Consider the following 14504-nt stretch of genomic DNA (forward strand, 5'->3'; position numbering starts at 1 on the left):
AAAGGATCTGGGGTTATAGAGGACCACAAACTGAATATGAGTCATCAATGGGACGTAGCTGCAGAGAAAGCGAATACGATTCTCAGGTGTATTAACAGGAGTGTTGTATGTAAGACACAGGAGGTAACTGTCCTGCTTTACTCGGCACTGGTGAGGCCCCAGCTGGAGTCATGTATCCAGTTCTGGACACCACAATTTAAGAAGGATGTGGACACACTGGAAAGAATCCAGAGGAGAGAACAAAAATGATAAAAGGTTTAGAAAACCTGACCTATCAGGAAAGGCTGAAAATACTGGGCAAATTTAGTCTTGAGAAAAGAAAACTGAGGAGCAACCTGATAACAGTCTTCCAATATGTTAAGGGCTGTTATAAAGAGGACAGTGATTAATTGTTCTCCTTTTCCACTGAAGATAGGACAAGAAGTAATGGGCTTAATCTGCAGCAAGGAAGATTTAGGTTAGATATTAGGAAAAACTTTCTAACTATAAGGGTGGTTAAGCTCTGGAACAGGCTTCCAAGGGAGGTTGTGGAGTCCCCATCATTGGATGCGTTTAAAAAACAAGTTGGACAAACCCCTCCCAGGGCTGGTCTAGGTTTACTTGGTCCTGCCACAGAGCAGGGGGCTGGACTTCATGACTTCGAGGTTCCTTCTCCATCTCTACATTTCTATCATTCTATGATTTGTCAGCTTCTGTGGGTAAACTAGTGTCTAGAGAAAAGTAATGGGTTGAGGAAGGGTTTTAAGTTTTCCCTACACATTAGGCAGGATAGGGTGGGGCTGAGCAAAGCGTGCTGAAAGGGAACTCGGGCTGAGGACATGCTTCAATTTCTGCAAGGTGATCCAAACTCAGGGACCCTTTGGTCCCCTCTGGAGCGCACTGAAGTTAAAGAGGTTCCACATGAGTGTGGAGGTCCACCCATGCAGATCAGCTTGCAAGATAAGAATAAGGTGCACAGGAGGAAGTTCCCCTCTTGGGCATTTTAGGAATTACATAGTTGGGGAAAGCATAAGGCAACCCAACTCTGGCATTGCCTGACCTAGCGTTACACAGTTAAGTTTTCTCAGGGTGAAATTAACCTTGATTTACAGACAGTACATGGCCTCTTGGCACTTCACTGCCACATACAGGTCTCAAGTGACGCAACTGCCTTGAGCAGTCTCTCTGCTCAGGGGTGAATTTCACCCTTCATATAGTTTCTGGTATGGAGAACATACATTCACACATCACACTAATCTAAGCAACTCTTGATGATTTCATTTAATTAATTTTATTTTTAAAAATAAACATTGTTATAGATTAACTTGGCACCATATTCAGAGGGCTGGAAACTGAATATGTGATGTTATTTGATTGCATGAAGTTAAATGTAACCCCTGGCTTCAGGTTTTCCCATTTATTGTAAGTCTGAGATGGATCTGTTCCAAAACCCTGGATCCAAACACCGAGACGACTGGCAAAGTCCAATAATCTGGTTCCAGTCCAAATTTTGTAATTAAAATATTCAAGTGTAACTTTTATTTATGGAGGAAAATTGATAATGTTATTGCATAGTCAATGGTGGGAACAATGACCAAATCTTTTCTTAATGTTACTGTCTGAGGAAGCATGGATTATTAATATGTAATGGTGCAATAAAAAGCACTCAATTAATTAAACTTAATATTTTTCCAAATATACTGATCCTTTCACTAATCCCTTTTGAGATACGGTATATATTAGAAAACTAGATACAGATATATTTTGGTACCAAAACAGCTCAATCTGTTTCCAAGGAAACATGATGATGCCACTTGGCAGGACCATTAGGTCAATGAATCTAAGTATCACATGGAACAAAAGCTTCACTATGCAAAATTATTTCTGATGATAAGCAATTTGAAAGCCTGGAAGGGACAATAAATTGCAACAGTGTTAGGATGGAGTTTGACTGAGGCTATTAAAGTGGGCATTTTCAGATCACAAACAGTAATGTTTGACAGTTGAAATGCTATAAAATTAAATAATCAGATTTTCTATACCTAATGATAGTAATATAGTCACTCACATTGAAACAGGGCAATCAGGCTTTTAGCAAAGGTGGCTTATTAAAAGGTTTCAGTCAAAGATACAAGAATATTTTTATAGTGGGGTGGACAGAGCCCTTGAAATAAGGAAGCAGCCAGTCAACCAGGAGTGTCTTTATTAAAATTTGCGAAGAGCTATGGAAACTGAAATATTTAAAAGGAAAAGTTCCAAATTGCAGCCTGTCTTGACACTGTTATAATCATCTTGGAAACACACTCTAAAATCTAGGCTGATATTTTAATATTGTGTAAGTGTGCCCTCTTGGCATGTTTAATTCATGCAAAGCCCACTGTGGATAAACATGCTTGCCTAGGTATTAAAATATATGCATTAGGACTGGGCCTGCAAAACTGCATGCATACCTGAAAAGTGGGAACCTAAATATCTATTTATTTAACTTATCCCACTGGTAGTAAGAAATCATAAAAACAGCTAAGCTTTTGCAATAACACAAAAAATAAATGTATGTGCTCCCTCTGCTGGAAACCATTCCTTTGAGTGCTATTTTTAGAACTGCATACTTTCTGATAATATTAAGGATAATGACTGTAAGCAAAAAGTAACAATGCTGCTTTTAATCTGGTGAATGAGGCAAAATATAGTTTCCCAAATAAAAAATGGAAAGAAATGTTAGCTTATAAATGGTTATTATAAAAATGAATATAAAATGGTGTGGTTCATAGTTTTGTATTAATAAATGGCAAAAAAGTGAAACTTAAACACTAATTAACCCTCACAATTTAGGGTGAATAGGACAGTCAGTGACCTGAACTCTCTAAGTCATGAAAGTAATATTTAATCTCTAGTAGCATCAGGACGCAGGCACAGCCAGCCATAATGGAATGCTGTTATGAAACACAGGTTGGGAAAACAACAGTTCCTCATTTTTCATGTAAAGGTGCGACTACACTTATGGCGCCTGTAAAGTACAGACTCTGCACACTCTGCTGGCATAGGGATAAATAGCAGTGTAGATGGTAAGGTACGGTTTAGATGAGGACAGCAGAGTGCCTTGCACACTTGAACCCTATGGTAAATACCCCACACCAATGGCCAGGCAGTGCCTACCATGTCTACACTGCTATTTTTAGCCAGTGCAGTGTACTGCAGCCTCCCCGCACCAGAGCCTTTCCCCGCTGTGCCCAGTAGCTCCCCGCTGCCTTCCCCCACCAGAGCCTTTTACTGCTGCGGGTAGCTACACACCACAGTGACAAGAGTGGATGCAGCCTGCCTTCACTGCAGCGTGTAGCTATACATGTAGTGTATAGCTATACTCTACTCGCTGCCGTAAGTGTAGACACGGCATGTATCTGAATGATGTGATGCCAAATCCAAAGTCCAGTGAAGTAAATGGGGGTCCTGCCATTGACTCGAATGGGGCATTGGATCAAGTCCTACATGAAAATCTGTCTGAGTGAACTTCCTAATTCAAACATGGATAGGAACACAATGTCCGTCTTCCACGGTCAAAGTGACTACTAAAAGGCATTTTTGTGCCAAAGCAGCTCGGTCAATTATCATCAGCTTTAACACACTGCCAGAGGCTGTGAAAATCTTTATGTGCAGCTGAAAAATACCCACAAAGGTGAAAAATTCTTTCCTGCCATTAAATATGACACAATCACAAATTACTCCCAGCCTTGTTTGTGCAACCAATAACCCAGTGAACTGTGTAAACAAAGGGAAACATCAGCATTATTTGTTTATGTCTACATAGCACTTGAAATTGTGCTTGAAAATAGGAGTGTGGCCACCGTGGCAAGGTGGCAGCTTGGGCTAGCCACCTGAGTATATAGCCAGCGGGTTGGACAGGACTGCATTTGGGCAGCTAGCCCGAGGCACCACTACGGCTACTCTGCTATTAGCACGTTAGCTCTGCTAGAGAGAGCCTGTCTGTCTACTGTGTTGGGAAACACTCTTCCAGCTGCTGTGTTGACATACCTTTTATTTTAGAGCATATGATGAGCTAGTTCCTTTCCTGACATTCAAGAGTAAGTAAATGAGGGATGGTTCCCTGTTCTGAGGTCACTTGTAATAGCAGATAAGCACACAGAGAGTAGGAAAAGGGAAACAGAGGAAACTGTTAAAAATTGAATATATTCACTGTAGACAGCATAGCAGAGGTGAGTTTTTGAGAGAGACTTAAAAGCAGACAGGGCATGATTCTTGGGGACTAGTTCAAGATCGTCGCTCCATGCATAGGGGATGCATGGAGCATGGAGGCAACTGCAAGAAGCAGGGGAAAAGGCAGACAAGGCTGGGAATGCTGGCAGCACAGAAAAGCACATGTGGAGTACTACATTTTGGAATGTATGGTTTGACCAATATAGAAGAATGAGCAATGCAGATGGTGACCAGGGAAAATGAATTCCACTATAGTTAGTGCCCTTGTCCTTCAATCTGCAGGGTGACTTTTAGGAGGGTTGTTTACCTCTCTCTCCCTCCTACCAAAGGGTGAGATGCCACAGCATGAACTGGCTGGTTGGGGAAAGGCTATTAACAAAATTGATAAAAATAAAGGAAGGAGCAACAAAACATTGCAAGACTTCTGCTCTGCTACACTCCTTCACCCCAAAAAAAACCAAACACATACTCCTTATTTAAAACAAGTAAACACCACAGAGGTTACTTTCGAGCCAAAAAAAAAAAAAGCTATAATAACAAAGAGTTTGTTTTGTTTGGATAGTTAGGGTGCATTTTCAATGCAGAGTGAATGGGATTAAGTAGACAACTTCCATTAACAGTTACGCCAGTTTCCCATTCACAGCTGGAAGCACAGACCAGACTCTATCTCTATTTAACAATGAGTACTTGTATGAAAATAGATACACTAAGAAAGGAACCCAGAAAATATATAAGAAAAGTCAGAAATATTATAGAAAAACCTTGAAAATTCTTTGCAAATGTTTAGGCTGGGATTTGCAAATTCCAATGGGAACTGAGCTCCCCTTCCTTTTAGGTTTAGTTATTCATTTTATAGAACAACTTTTTTGACATTTAGGTTTTTTGATTAAATTGAAAGAAAAAAACCCACAACCCTTTTATCTGCTCTCTGTCTGTCCAAACCGAAACTGAGCATGGAAACTCTAAAGCAGTCGCAGAAGTTCTAAATTCTCCAAACCTTCAATTTCAGTGAATTAAAAAAGAAAAAGAAGATGGTTCTCCCCATCTGAACACTCAAACACTTTGATTTCACAACTAACAAATTCTCTTAAAGTATGGGACAACAGCAGGGCCACACAGAGGTGTTCGGGGTCAGGGCCAAAATCTGAAACTGAAGGCCTCTCACCCCCCGTACCTAAGGCTCCAACAGTGGGGTAGTAGGAAAAATGAGCCCACTCCACACTCACCCCGTACTGGTGGCCCCTGTCCCATGGAGCTAGGCCCAGCTTCCCCCTTCTGGTGTTGCAATCTGGCACGTGGGGTCCTTGTGCTGATTTGAGTCCACAGTGGCCGGGCCAAACCTGAGTGCCAGGCTGCAATGGACCCCTCCCTCCCGCCTCGGCCCAGGCAGTCCTGGACAGTGGCACCACCAAAAAAAATTAAAAGGATTACTTACATCGTGGACAAAGAGACAAGTGTATTGAAAGCTCCAGGAGTGATGGTGGTGATGCGGTTGTCGTACAGAGAGAGCAACCTTACTGAGCTTAGTCCTGTGAAGGTGTCATTGTTCACACAGCTGATCAAGTTGCTCCTCAGCATCCTGCAAAGATTCAGACATGGAATTAGAATACTCCTTGAGACTGTAGTGAAAGTGGTGGTGGTGGCCTAATCTAAAGGCAGGGGTCCACGAATGCCATTTCTAACATCCATCTGTTGTAATACAGGACGGTGACTGACGCTAAACGAGCATCAGACCCTGTTCTGTTTTGACTATCAAGAGTACAAATAGCTAACAAAGGGTCCTTCTCACCTCAAATGTGTACCATTATGAATCTCAAACTCCATTATTATACTTGCTCACACATGGCATTAAAGAGTGGTGAACACTCTGCAGCTGAAATTACAGTGGGACCAAAAACCTTCGCTAGCATCAGACATGCAGTCAGCTTTAAAAGGCTAATAATTTACTGAGTATGGGAGTAATCTAAAATGGATTTCTGAGGCCACCTGATATGGACTCTGGCTACACTCTGAGCATAACAATACTTACATTGCTGTAACAAAATGACTATCCTAAATAGTTTTTTAAAAATTGTATTTAAACAGTATGAAAGGAGACCACAATAGTGGAAGCTTATGTCTGGTATAGGAAAGGGTTTCCAAACCAAAACAAGCTCTGAAATCTTATTATCATCATTAACTTTCCTATAGCAGCCAGAGGAAAAAAAAAAGTTATGACCCCCCAAAATGCCTCTTTACTCAATGCTTGTACCAGATGAACATACATTGCTGTGAGTTGTTATGGCAACAATGAATTTGATGGTAAAGCCTAATTGAATTGAAATACTATAATATCTAATTTTGCTTCATAGCCACAAAGGCTTTAGAGCTATTCATGAAGCATGTGTCACATTTCATATGAAATAATGTAGTGGTACATTAATGTCACTATTCATCTTCAGATTAAATATTATTCAGTATCTAAAGAATACCAGCAGAAAGTCCCAAAATACATGCAAACATGTGCTCCCACTCCAATAATCTAAGCATGTAAACTAAAGGGGAAATAATTCTCTGCTTTGAAATCCAGGCAGTCTGCATTGAGTTCAATATACCCGCCCTGTTGTCACATCCCACACTGATACCAGCCAGCGAGGCAGTTGGATACTACATTGATAGGAGGTACTTTACCCTTGCCTGAGAGAGATTAGATTTTGCAAGACAGGTATAGATATTTACATTCTAATCAGACATTTGGTGTGCAAGGCCATGACTTGACACTAAGTTTTAAGTGGATATACTTCCAAATCCAGTTACTGTATCACCTCAGTCACCTATAATATAAATAGATGGGTCTTAGTGCCATAAGCAGTGGTTAAATAGAGCATGTTAAAAAACGGGGAGACCAAAAAGCACATGACAAGAGATATTAACAGGACACCAAAAAGTTGGGGGGAACTTGTCCCTTCATGCAATGGTTCCATCTATGCCATAAACTCTAGAAGGAACATGCTATTCTAAGAGAAGGGGGTGTCTAAGGCCCTGGTTAGATTAGGTCAATTCTGGAAATATGTTATATTGAAGTCATATGTCAGAATGACGTGTTTTTTGGATTCTATAAGTTTTAGAGGGTAACTTCACATAGCTAGGAAGGTTTTTAAATGCCTGTCCATCTCTATAACTATTTAATACATTTATAGAAGCACACAGGATTTTCAAAATCAATGCATGCCTCTGTCCAACATGGCCTCTTGGTTTAAGGCTATAGTTTTTATGCTCAAAGAATGCAGGTTTATAGATCCAAATATATGTCTCTGAAGCCAACTCTGGATTCTATACCACATACTGGGTGCCCTTTCTGAAGGAAAACTTATCCTTACAGATTTTCATTTCATGCTGTGTATATTTAGACTGCTTTAGCAGCTTGGGGGAAATGCAGGTCAGGTCAGCAGCATAGCTAAAATGCTAAATATCTTTCTATGAAAAAAATACTTATTTTGTTTGGGAGCCCTGCCATGGGCTGCTTTCATAGCACAAAAAGTTAATTTAGTATCCACAAACAGTATTTAAAAGTTTCTCAGTAAAACACACACACCAGATGGACTAAGCCAAAGAAAAGCAAAAGTTGAAGAAACAGTGAAGGAAAAGTTCTCCAGTTTTTGTCTCTACGGGCCACGTTGTGAGGTCCTCACTCAGGCAAACCTCCAAGTCAGGGTTGTTTTGCTTGTGTAGGACTGAAGGGTTTGACACTATGATACTTTGCAAAGTAAGAAACACTTGTTGCTGTGACTAAACTGAGCTTTTTTAAAATTCCACTTGGCATTTTGGAGCCAATTGCAGGGGGAAGTCACATTGCTCAGATGTTATGTCCTCCTAGAACAGAGAGATTGTGGAAACAGGATACCTGTCAAGTGGTCAATCACATGCCATCATTCTTTCTGATTTTACTGGAAGCTTTATCTCTAGTGTATGGAGCAGAAGCAAACTATGATCCATTTTCCAGTGTCTGCTGTTTGTCTATATGTCTAGGCACTTATGTGACCCCATCACTGTAGGAACCTCACATGCATTAAAGAATTTATCCTTAACACTTATGAGAGATTGGAAACTTAAAAAACAGAGTGGCTTGCAAAAGGTCACATGGGAAATCTGTGGCGGAGCTGGCAATTTAAACCTTAATATCGGGAATCTAGTACAGTGTGTTCACCATGAGACCATATTGCGTTATACAGTCACCATTATCTCTGACATAATCACAGATAATGCCACAGTGAATTAGACCAAAGTGAATTTTAAAAGTCGAATTTTAGAAAGGATCTTAATTAATTCTAACTAACTAAAACAGCTAAATGATTAAATCTACTCAGCTTTGGCCAAAGACAGCTTCACTGTCAATTTACTAATCCTTGAAAATCAGTTTATAAAGAAACAGCAGATACCTTATCACTCGCAGAGCACCATAAAAATACACCGTGCTTTGTGAACACAGTAAGACTCATTCCCTGCCCCAAAGAATGTACTGTCTAATAACTGTGGTGTAATTAGGTAAGGCTGTAACCAAGCTCTCCCAAACAAGCAGCCATACTTTTCAGCAGTTTCACACTTACATTGTCTTGAGTCCTGTGAGGCCTCTAAACATTCGCCCTTGCACCGATTCCAGCTGATTTCCCGTCAGCATCAGTTCCTGCACTCCTGTTGCCCCATCAAAGGCACCTTCTCGGATCTCCTTGATCTTATTGTTATTCAGGTTTCTGGTGGGGGAAAGCAAAGGTAATAGGAAATAGATTACCAAACATTCGTCAGCACAAGGGAAAGAGAGGCTTACTGAAGACTATGTGCTTTGCAGAAATTATCCAGCCAGGTTTTCAATCTGTAACGGAGGGCAAAAAGCAGTTTGAAATCATAACATACAAACAGCTCCCCTTTCACAACATTTATCACAAACACAATCATACCAGGATAGGAGACAGAACTGAGGTAAGCACGTCAGACCAAAGTCAAAGGAACTGTGCCTTGTTACACCTGGTCTGAATCAGGCTCTTAATGGGCTCGATCCTGCAAGGCGCAGAGCATTCTGGCACACTACTTGTGCATAGAGTTAAACACCTGCTTAAGTGGTTTTGCTGTACTGGTTTTCCTGCAAGCCTTATGTAACCACAGGGTGCAGAGCACATAACTCCGAGATATGGACCATCTTTGCTTGTGTCTATTGTACAGCACCAAACACCACACTGGCTTTAAATGTGTAAGCAATAATGAAGTGGAGAAACATAAAGTCAGATGCAAAGGGAATGATGAATGTAAATGTACAACGTAATTAAACTACAAAATGGTTTAAACCTGAAATGAAACCTGGGCTGAATGTGCTGTATTTGTGAAAAAGCCAAATGGATTGAGAACTTCCATTTGATAAAATGCTGTTGAGATTTATTAAAATAGGCTACTCTTATTTATGAAAATCATGCCTTACATTGTTCAGAACCTTAGGGCTCAACCCTGCAAACATTTACTACGAGGCTCAGTGCATGCTTCTCTGAATAATCCTATTGACTTCAGAGTTACTCCTCATAATAGTAAGCACTATTCTTTGTAATAAGGCTCTGAAGTATAGGGCCATGCATAAAACACATTTCCATTCTCCAAAAAGCATACGGTCTAATGGCCAGACTCTGACACCGATACTCATATTGAGAAGCACCTTATTGCAGAAGTGGTCCCATTGCTATTCAACACGAGTAAGGGATTCAGAATATGTGCCTAAATGAGGGAAAACAAGCAAACAAGAAGGCATTGGACTTGTGCCTGGGCCATGCTTTTCTGAAGAATGGACAGTTTGATTAGGATAAAAGTTAATGGAACACATGGCAGCAGTACAATTCTGGCCTTAGATGCAAACAAACACTGTGGGGCTTGCTCTTTGCAGAACTTGTCCCTGAATGAAAGGAACTTTGTAGACTGGAGATGGGTTTCATGTGGTAAACTCTGGTAAGCTGGTTTATGTCTCCTGAAAAACTGTCAGATACTGGGCCATACAACATGTGACCCATCACCTCTTGTGCGTTCTGCAGCCAGCAAGGAGGGGAAAGAATGCCAACTATAAGGCAGAAAAAAATCACGAAAATATATATACTTTTGGGGAGAGGGGGTGGATTTCAAAAAGTTTCTTGTGCTTTGTACTTTCATCCATGATGTGAAGACAAGAGTTTATGTTCAGTGTCAAAGCCAGCCTAGTATGCATATTATGACATATGAATTTAATTTGGGGCTGAACTGTTGTCTGATGAAAGTTTATAGCTCAGTATCTCTTTTGTGTCTGTTTTGAATCCATACATTATGTTACTTTTCCTATTGCTCACAATGACTCCCTTTTCCTGGTGGTGACCATGGAGTGATGCATATTTGCAGTTTTGTTCTCTGACTGGTAATTCATACAACACCTTTGACCTGTAGTTCACCATTAATAATCCAACCTGCACTTGAAGTGATTAGGTTTCATTACTATCTGAAGGCTGTTTGGTCATCCATGTAAGAGTGGTTGTAATCCACTTCCTAGAGGACATATACTCATGTTGCAAAAACCAAACACACTCAGTAGGCTGGCCAGAGACTGGGGAAGGCCTTAGCTTCTCACCCTACAAATTGGACACACCAATCAAGTCAGGAATAAGGCATATTAGTTGACACTGTGTCAAAGCTTGCACCTTCACAGTCAACAGAGTCACAGAGTAGAAATGGGACTTCAACCACCTGGACTGTTGAACTCTGCTCCTTTCACCAGCAGTATATTATTAGTTTTTAAGTGTCCAAAAACATGGTAGGTGTTTTACAGAATAGACAAAAATTTATCCCCTGCCCTGAAGATCTTAAAATTCAATATTAAATAGTACAAGCTAAACCAAACAGTAGAGGTGAGGAAAGACCAGGCTTACAACAGTGAATGGAGACAAGACTGTTCTGCAATGCCACTGGGATCATAGTCAAAGTAGACGACTCACCAAGATGGGTTCCCTTATTTTTCTTCCTGAACCCATTTCCTCTCCATTAGACTATAAAAAAAGAGATGGGTAGCTGACAGCAACTGTCCTGTACAAATATCTACCATTATGTGTCGGCGTCCCTAAAGTCTGATTGAAATTTTGAAAGATTTACTAGAATCCTAGACCTTGGAAATAAGTGGCTTTTCACATTCAAGCAGCCTAAAAAGATTATCCCTGATGGCAAAATGGTGAGAAAAAAAATCAGTAAAACTTTAACTATTCTTGTCTTATAATTTGGACAAAAAACAGGTTACCATTTTCAGAGGTGACAATGTAAATTCATAGTGAAAATGGCATGTTTCCATCTGGAATAAACTTCTGAAAAAAACCTCTGACTTCACAGCAGACTTTTACTATTTCAAACATTACAAGCCGTGTCCTTCAGGAATGCTGAGATTCCATCCCAAATCATACTTGAAACAAGTGCTTTGAAATAATATTAGATCAGTCTTGGCAGCCTTCCAGCTCAATCCTATTTTCCATCTGTTACTCTGGATTTGTTTTACAGAAATACATACGTTTTCTTTTAAGTGAATTTGTTGGGGGCGAATGATGCTGGGCTAATCTCTATCTGGTGAGCGTGTCATACTACAAGTGGCAGTAGTATAGGTTTCCTCAGGCAGCTCTACTGGTGCACCTTGATCCTTCCATACAGCCTCTCCTCCTGGCTCTATGCCCATTGGTCCTTTTGCTGGGACTGCTGGTGGGGCACAGGCAGTTCAGAGACATGAATATCTATCTTCTGGAGTCAGCCCTCCAACTCCTTGACATACCCCAATTATTAACTTTTGGTTACCACCAACCTCAACTAGATTTGATCCTGTATTACCTAGACATGAGGGGCTCAGTGTCCTATCATCCTAATTCAGAGCAAAGGAAGTTTCAGAGACCCAGAGAACCATAATTCAGGCTAGTTCAGAGACACAGAAAACCAAAGGGTAGGCTTACCCACCACTAGAGCTGGACAGGAAATAATTTTCCCATCCCACAAAAATATTTGAAATTTCAGAAAATCTTCTCTGTTCCACAGTGGGAGGAAACCGAGACCTTCAGAAACGTCACAAATATTAGAGCGAGAGAGACACATGGCCATATGAGCCAATAGCCTGGTGGGTTACTGTACTCATCCGGGATGCGAGTGCCCCAGTTCAAATCCCAGTTCTTCTTCATTTGTAGCAAAGACTTGTGAACCCTGGTCTTCTCCATCCCAGGTGAATGCCTTAGCCACCAGGCTATCCTAGGGCCTTTGCTTCTTTCTCTCTTGTTGTGACCAGAAATTCCACCCGAGGGAACCTGAGGAAACCTCTCTGGACCTGAGGAAACCTCTCTCAGTGAAAGTTTCATCAAGCCAATCCCTTCCTGCAAAAAGTTTTGAATTTGACAAGTCAGCATTTTCTGACTAAAAACCATTTAGTCAAAAAATTCCACACCAGTTCTACTCACCACCTTTGCCATTATATAGCCTGGACTTAAAATAAAAATCCTTGAGTCCAAATAATCCAGCACCCTTCTTTCTTTAAAAACAAACAAACAAACAAAAAAAACCCTGTGAATTGGATTTCGAAGTCTGAAACCTAGTTTCCAGGAGAGAATGTGGCTTTGTGGCTAGAACATCAGGTTGCAGGTTAAGAGTTCTGTTCCCAGCTCTGACACCGACATGTGGCCGACCTCAGAAAAGTCACCGTCCACTTTCCTGTGCCTATATTGGCTCTGACTTACATCCCCCACCCCCTTATAAATATCTGTGACAGCTCTAGAAAGTTTAAGATTCATTCCCCCATGCATCCACTTCAGAATGGGAGTATAATAATTGGGGTCTTTTTCAAACATGCATGCAGCACAGCTTTATTAGATAGACCCTGTAATGGCTTTGTTGTATCCATGATGAGCTATCATGTAAATTAGTACCGAGAGACTTCTTAAAAATTTGTCACATTTGATTCCCAGATCCACGGGTCAATGAATCCTTTGGGACCATTTAAATACATGGCTTATTGACAGAACAGACAAAGGCTCCAAAGTGAAAACTGCCCGCACATGTGCCATTTCTAGGGGAGAAAGCTGCTGCCATTGCCTCCCCATACAAATAGGTTAGGCTACCGCGCTGTACTATGGGCGTTCAATGGGCATAAATACACAAAGATTGTGAGGTGCTCAGATACTGTGGAAATGGGGTGCATAAATGTACCTCACATAGCTTGAGGGGGGATTTCCTTTGTTATTGTTAAAGGTAAGAGTCACTTTACCATCCAGTATTATGAGTGTTTTATCCAGCACAACCCTGGTGCATAGTGTTACATGTAAGGTTAAAAATGAGGGGAACAGGGAGCACAGTGGAACCCAGCATTAATGAGTGTCCACTGTGTAGCTGCCAGCTTAATCCTGTCTCGCAGTTGCAGGAGCAAGGCATGGATAAAGGCTTCTTTACTATGAAGATCACTTCAGGCCATGACTCCACAGACACATCCATTCTCTGCCTACACCCTGTCTCTTTTATTTTTAAGCTTTGCACTTGTGCATATGAGAGAAGGATCACAATGGGCTTGATACCATTAATTACCACTGCTGTATACTAAACCTAGGGCTCTAAATCTCATTTCTGTTCACAGGTAGCCTCCACCAGCACTTGTGCTGGGGTGCAATAGTCAGGCACAATGCACAAAGACTAGCAGGATCAATGTTCTGCATCTACAGAGCTCTGGTTAATTTAGCTGTTTTTATATAATAGTGATAACCGCTGACATCCCATTGCTACCACGCAATAAAATCCACCAAAAACGCATGGACAGCTGAAAAGGAAATGGGTCCTGAGGCATGTCTGTAAGCACTTAATGTGCACAGGCATGAATCAAAGGGGAACACCTACAAAGCCTGGTCATCGTTAAAGACTTTGCTCTCTAACTTGTACTTGTTGGTAAAGTTTAAACCGACACCCACATCTTGGGAGAGGAGGAAAAAAGGAGTCTCTTGGAAGACTGGGCCTATATCAAAGTGTGTCTCTGAACACACAGAGTGCAGATCTATTACGTTATAAAGGTGCCATTTTTAGAGGGCTACTGCTCAGAGTCTTATCTGTTTACATTAGTGGCTAAAGTTTATAATGGTGTTATACCCATTGCTCATGCAGAGTTAACATAGCTATGGGAAAAGAAGATGGATTCTATTCTGTGTCATTCATCAACAGAATTGTTTATCCAGTGCTAATTGCTGGGTTAAATTCTCTTTTAGGGTTTTATCCTGCTAGTCATCACTGTAGTATGTAAGCACTTTCCACATAAAATCAATAACAGCACAGTC

General features: G+C 40.9%; 1 protein-coding gene across 1 annotated transcript in view; it reads right to left on the bottom strand.

The window, feature by feature from the left end:
* The window catches only part of SLIT3 (slit guidance ligand 3), a 779517-nt gene that overhangs the window by 175283 nt on the left and 589730 nt on the right, over nucleotides 1-14504 (bottom strand). Inside the window, exons 17-18 of the mRNA XM_054037022.1 lie at nucleotides 8778-8921; nucleotides 5627-5770 (exon numbers count right to left, since the gene is read on the bottom strand). Coding sequence (XP_053892997.1) covers nucleotides 5627-5770; nucleotides 8778-8921 — 288 coding nt within the window. The remainder of the gene's footprint in view (nucleotides 1-5626; nucleotides 5771-8777; nucleotides 8922-14504) is intronic.

Source organism: Malaclemys terrapin, chromosome 8 (genome assembly GCF_027887155.1).
Source record: "Malaclemys terrapin pileata isolate rMalTer1 chromosome 8, rMalTer1.hap1, whole genome shotgun sequence".
NCBI classification, from domain to species: Eukaryota; Metazoa; Chordata; order Testudines; family Emydidae; genus Malaclemys; species Malaclemys terrapin.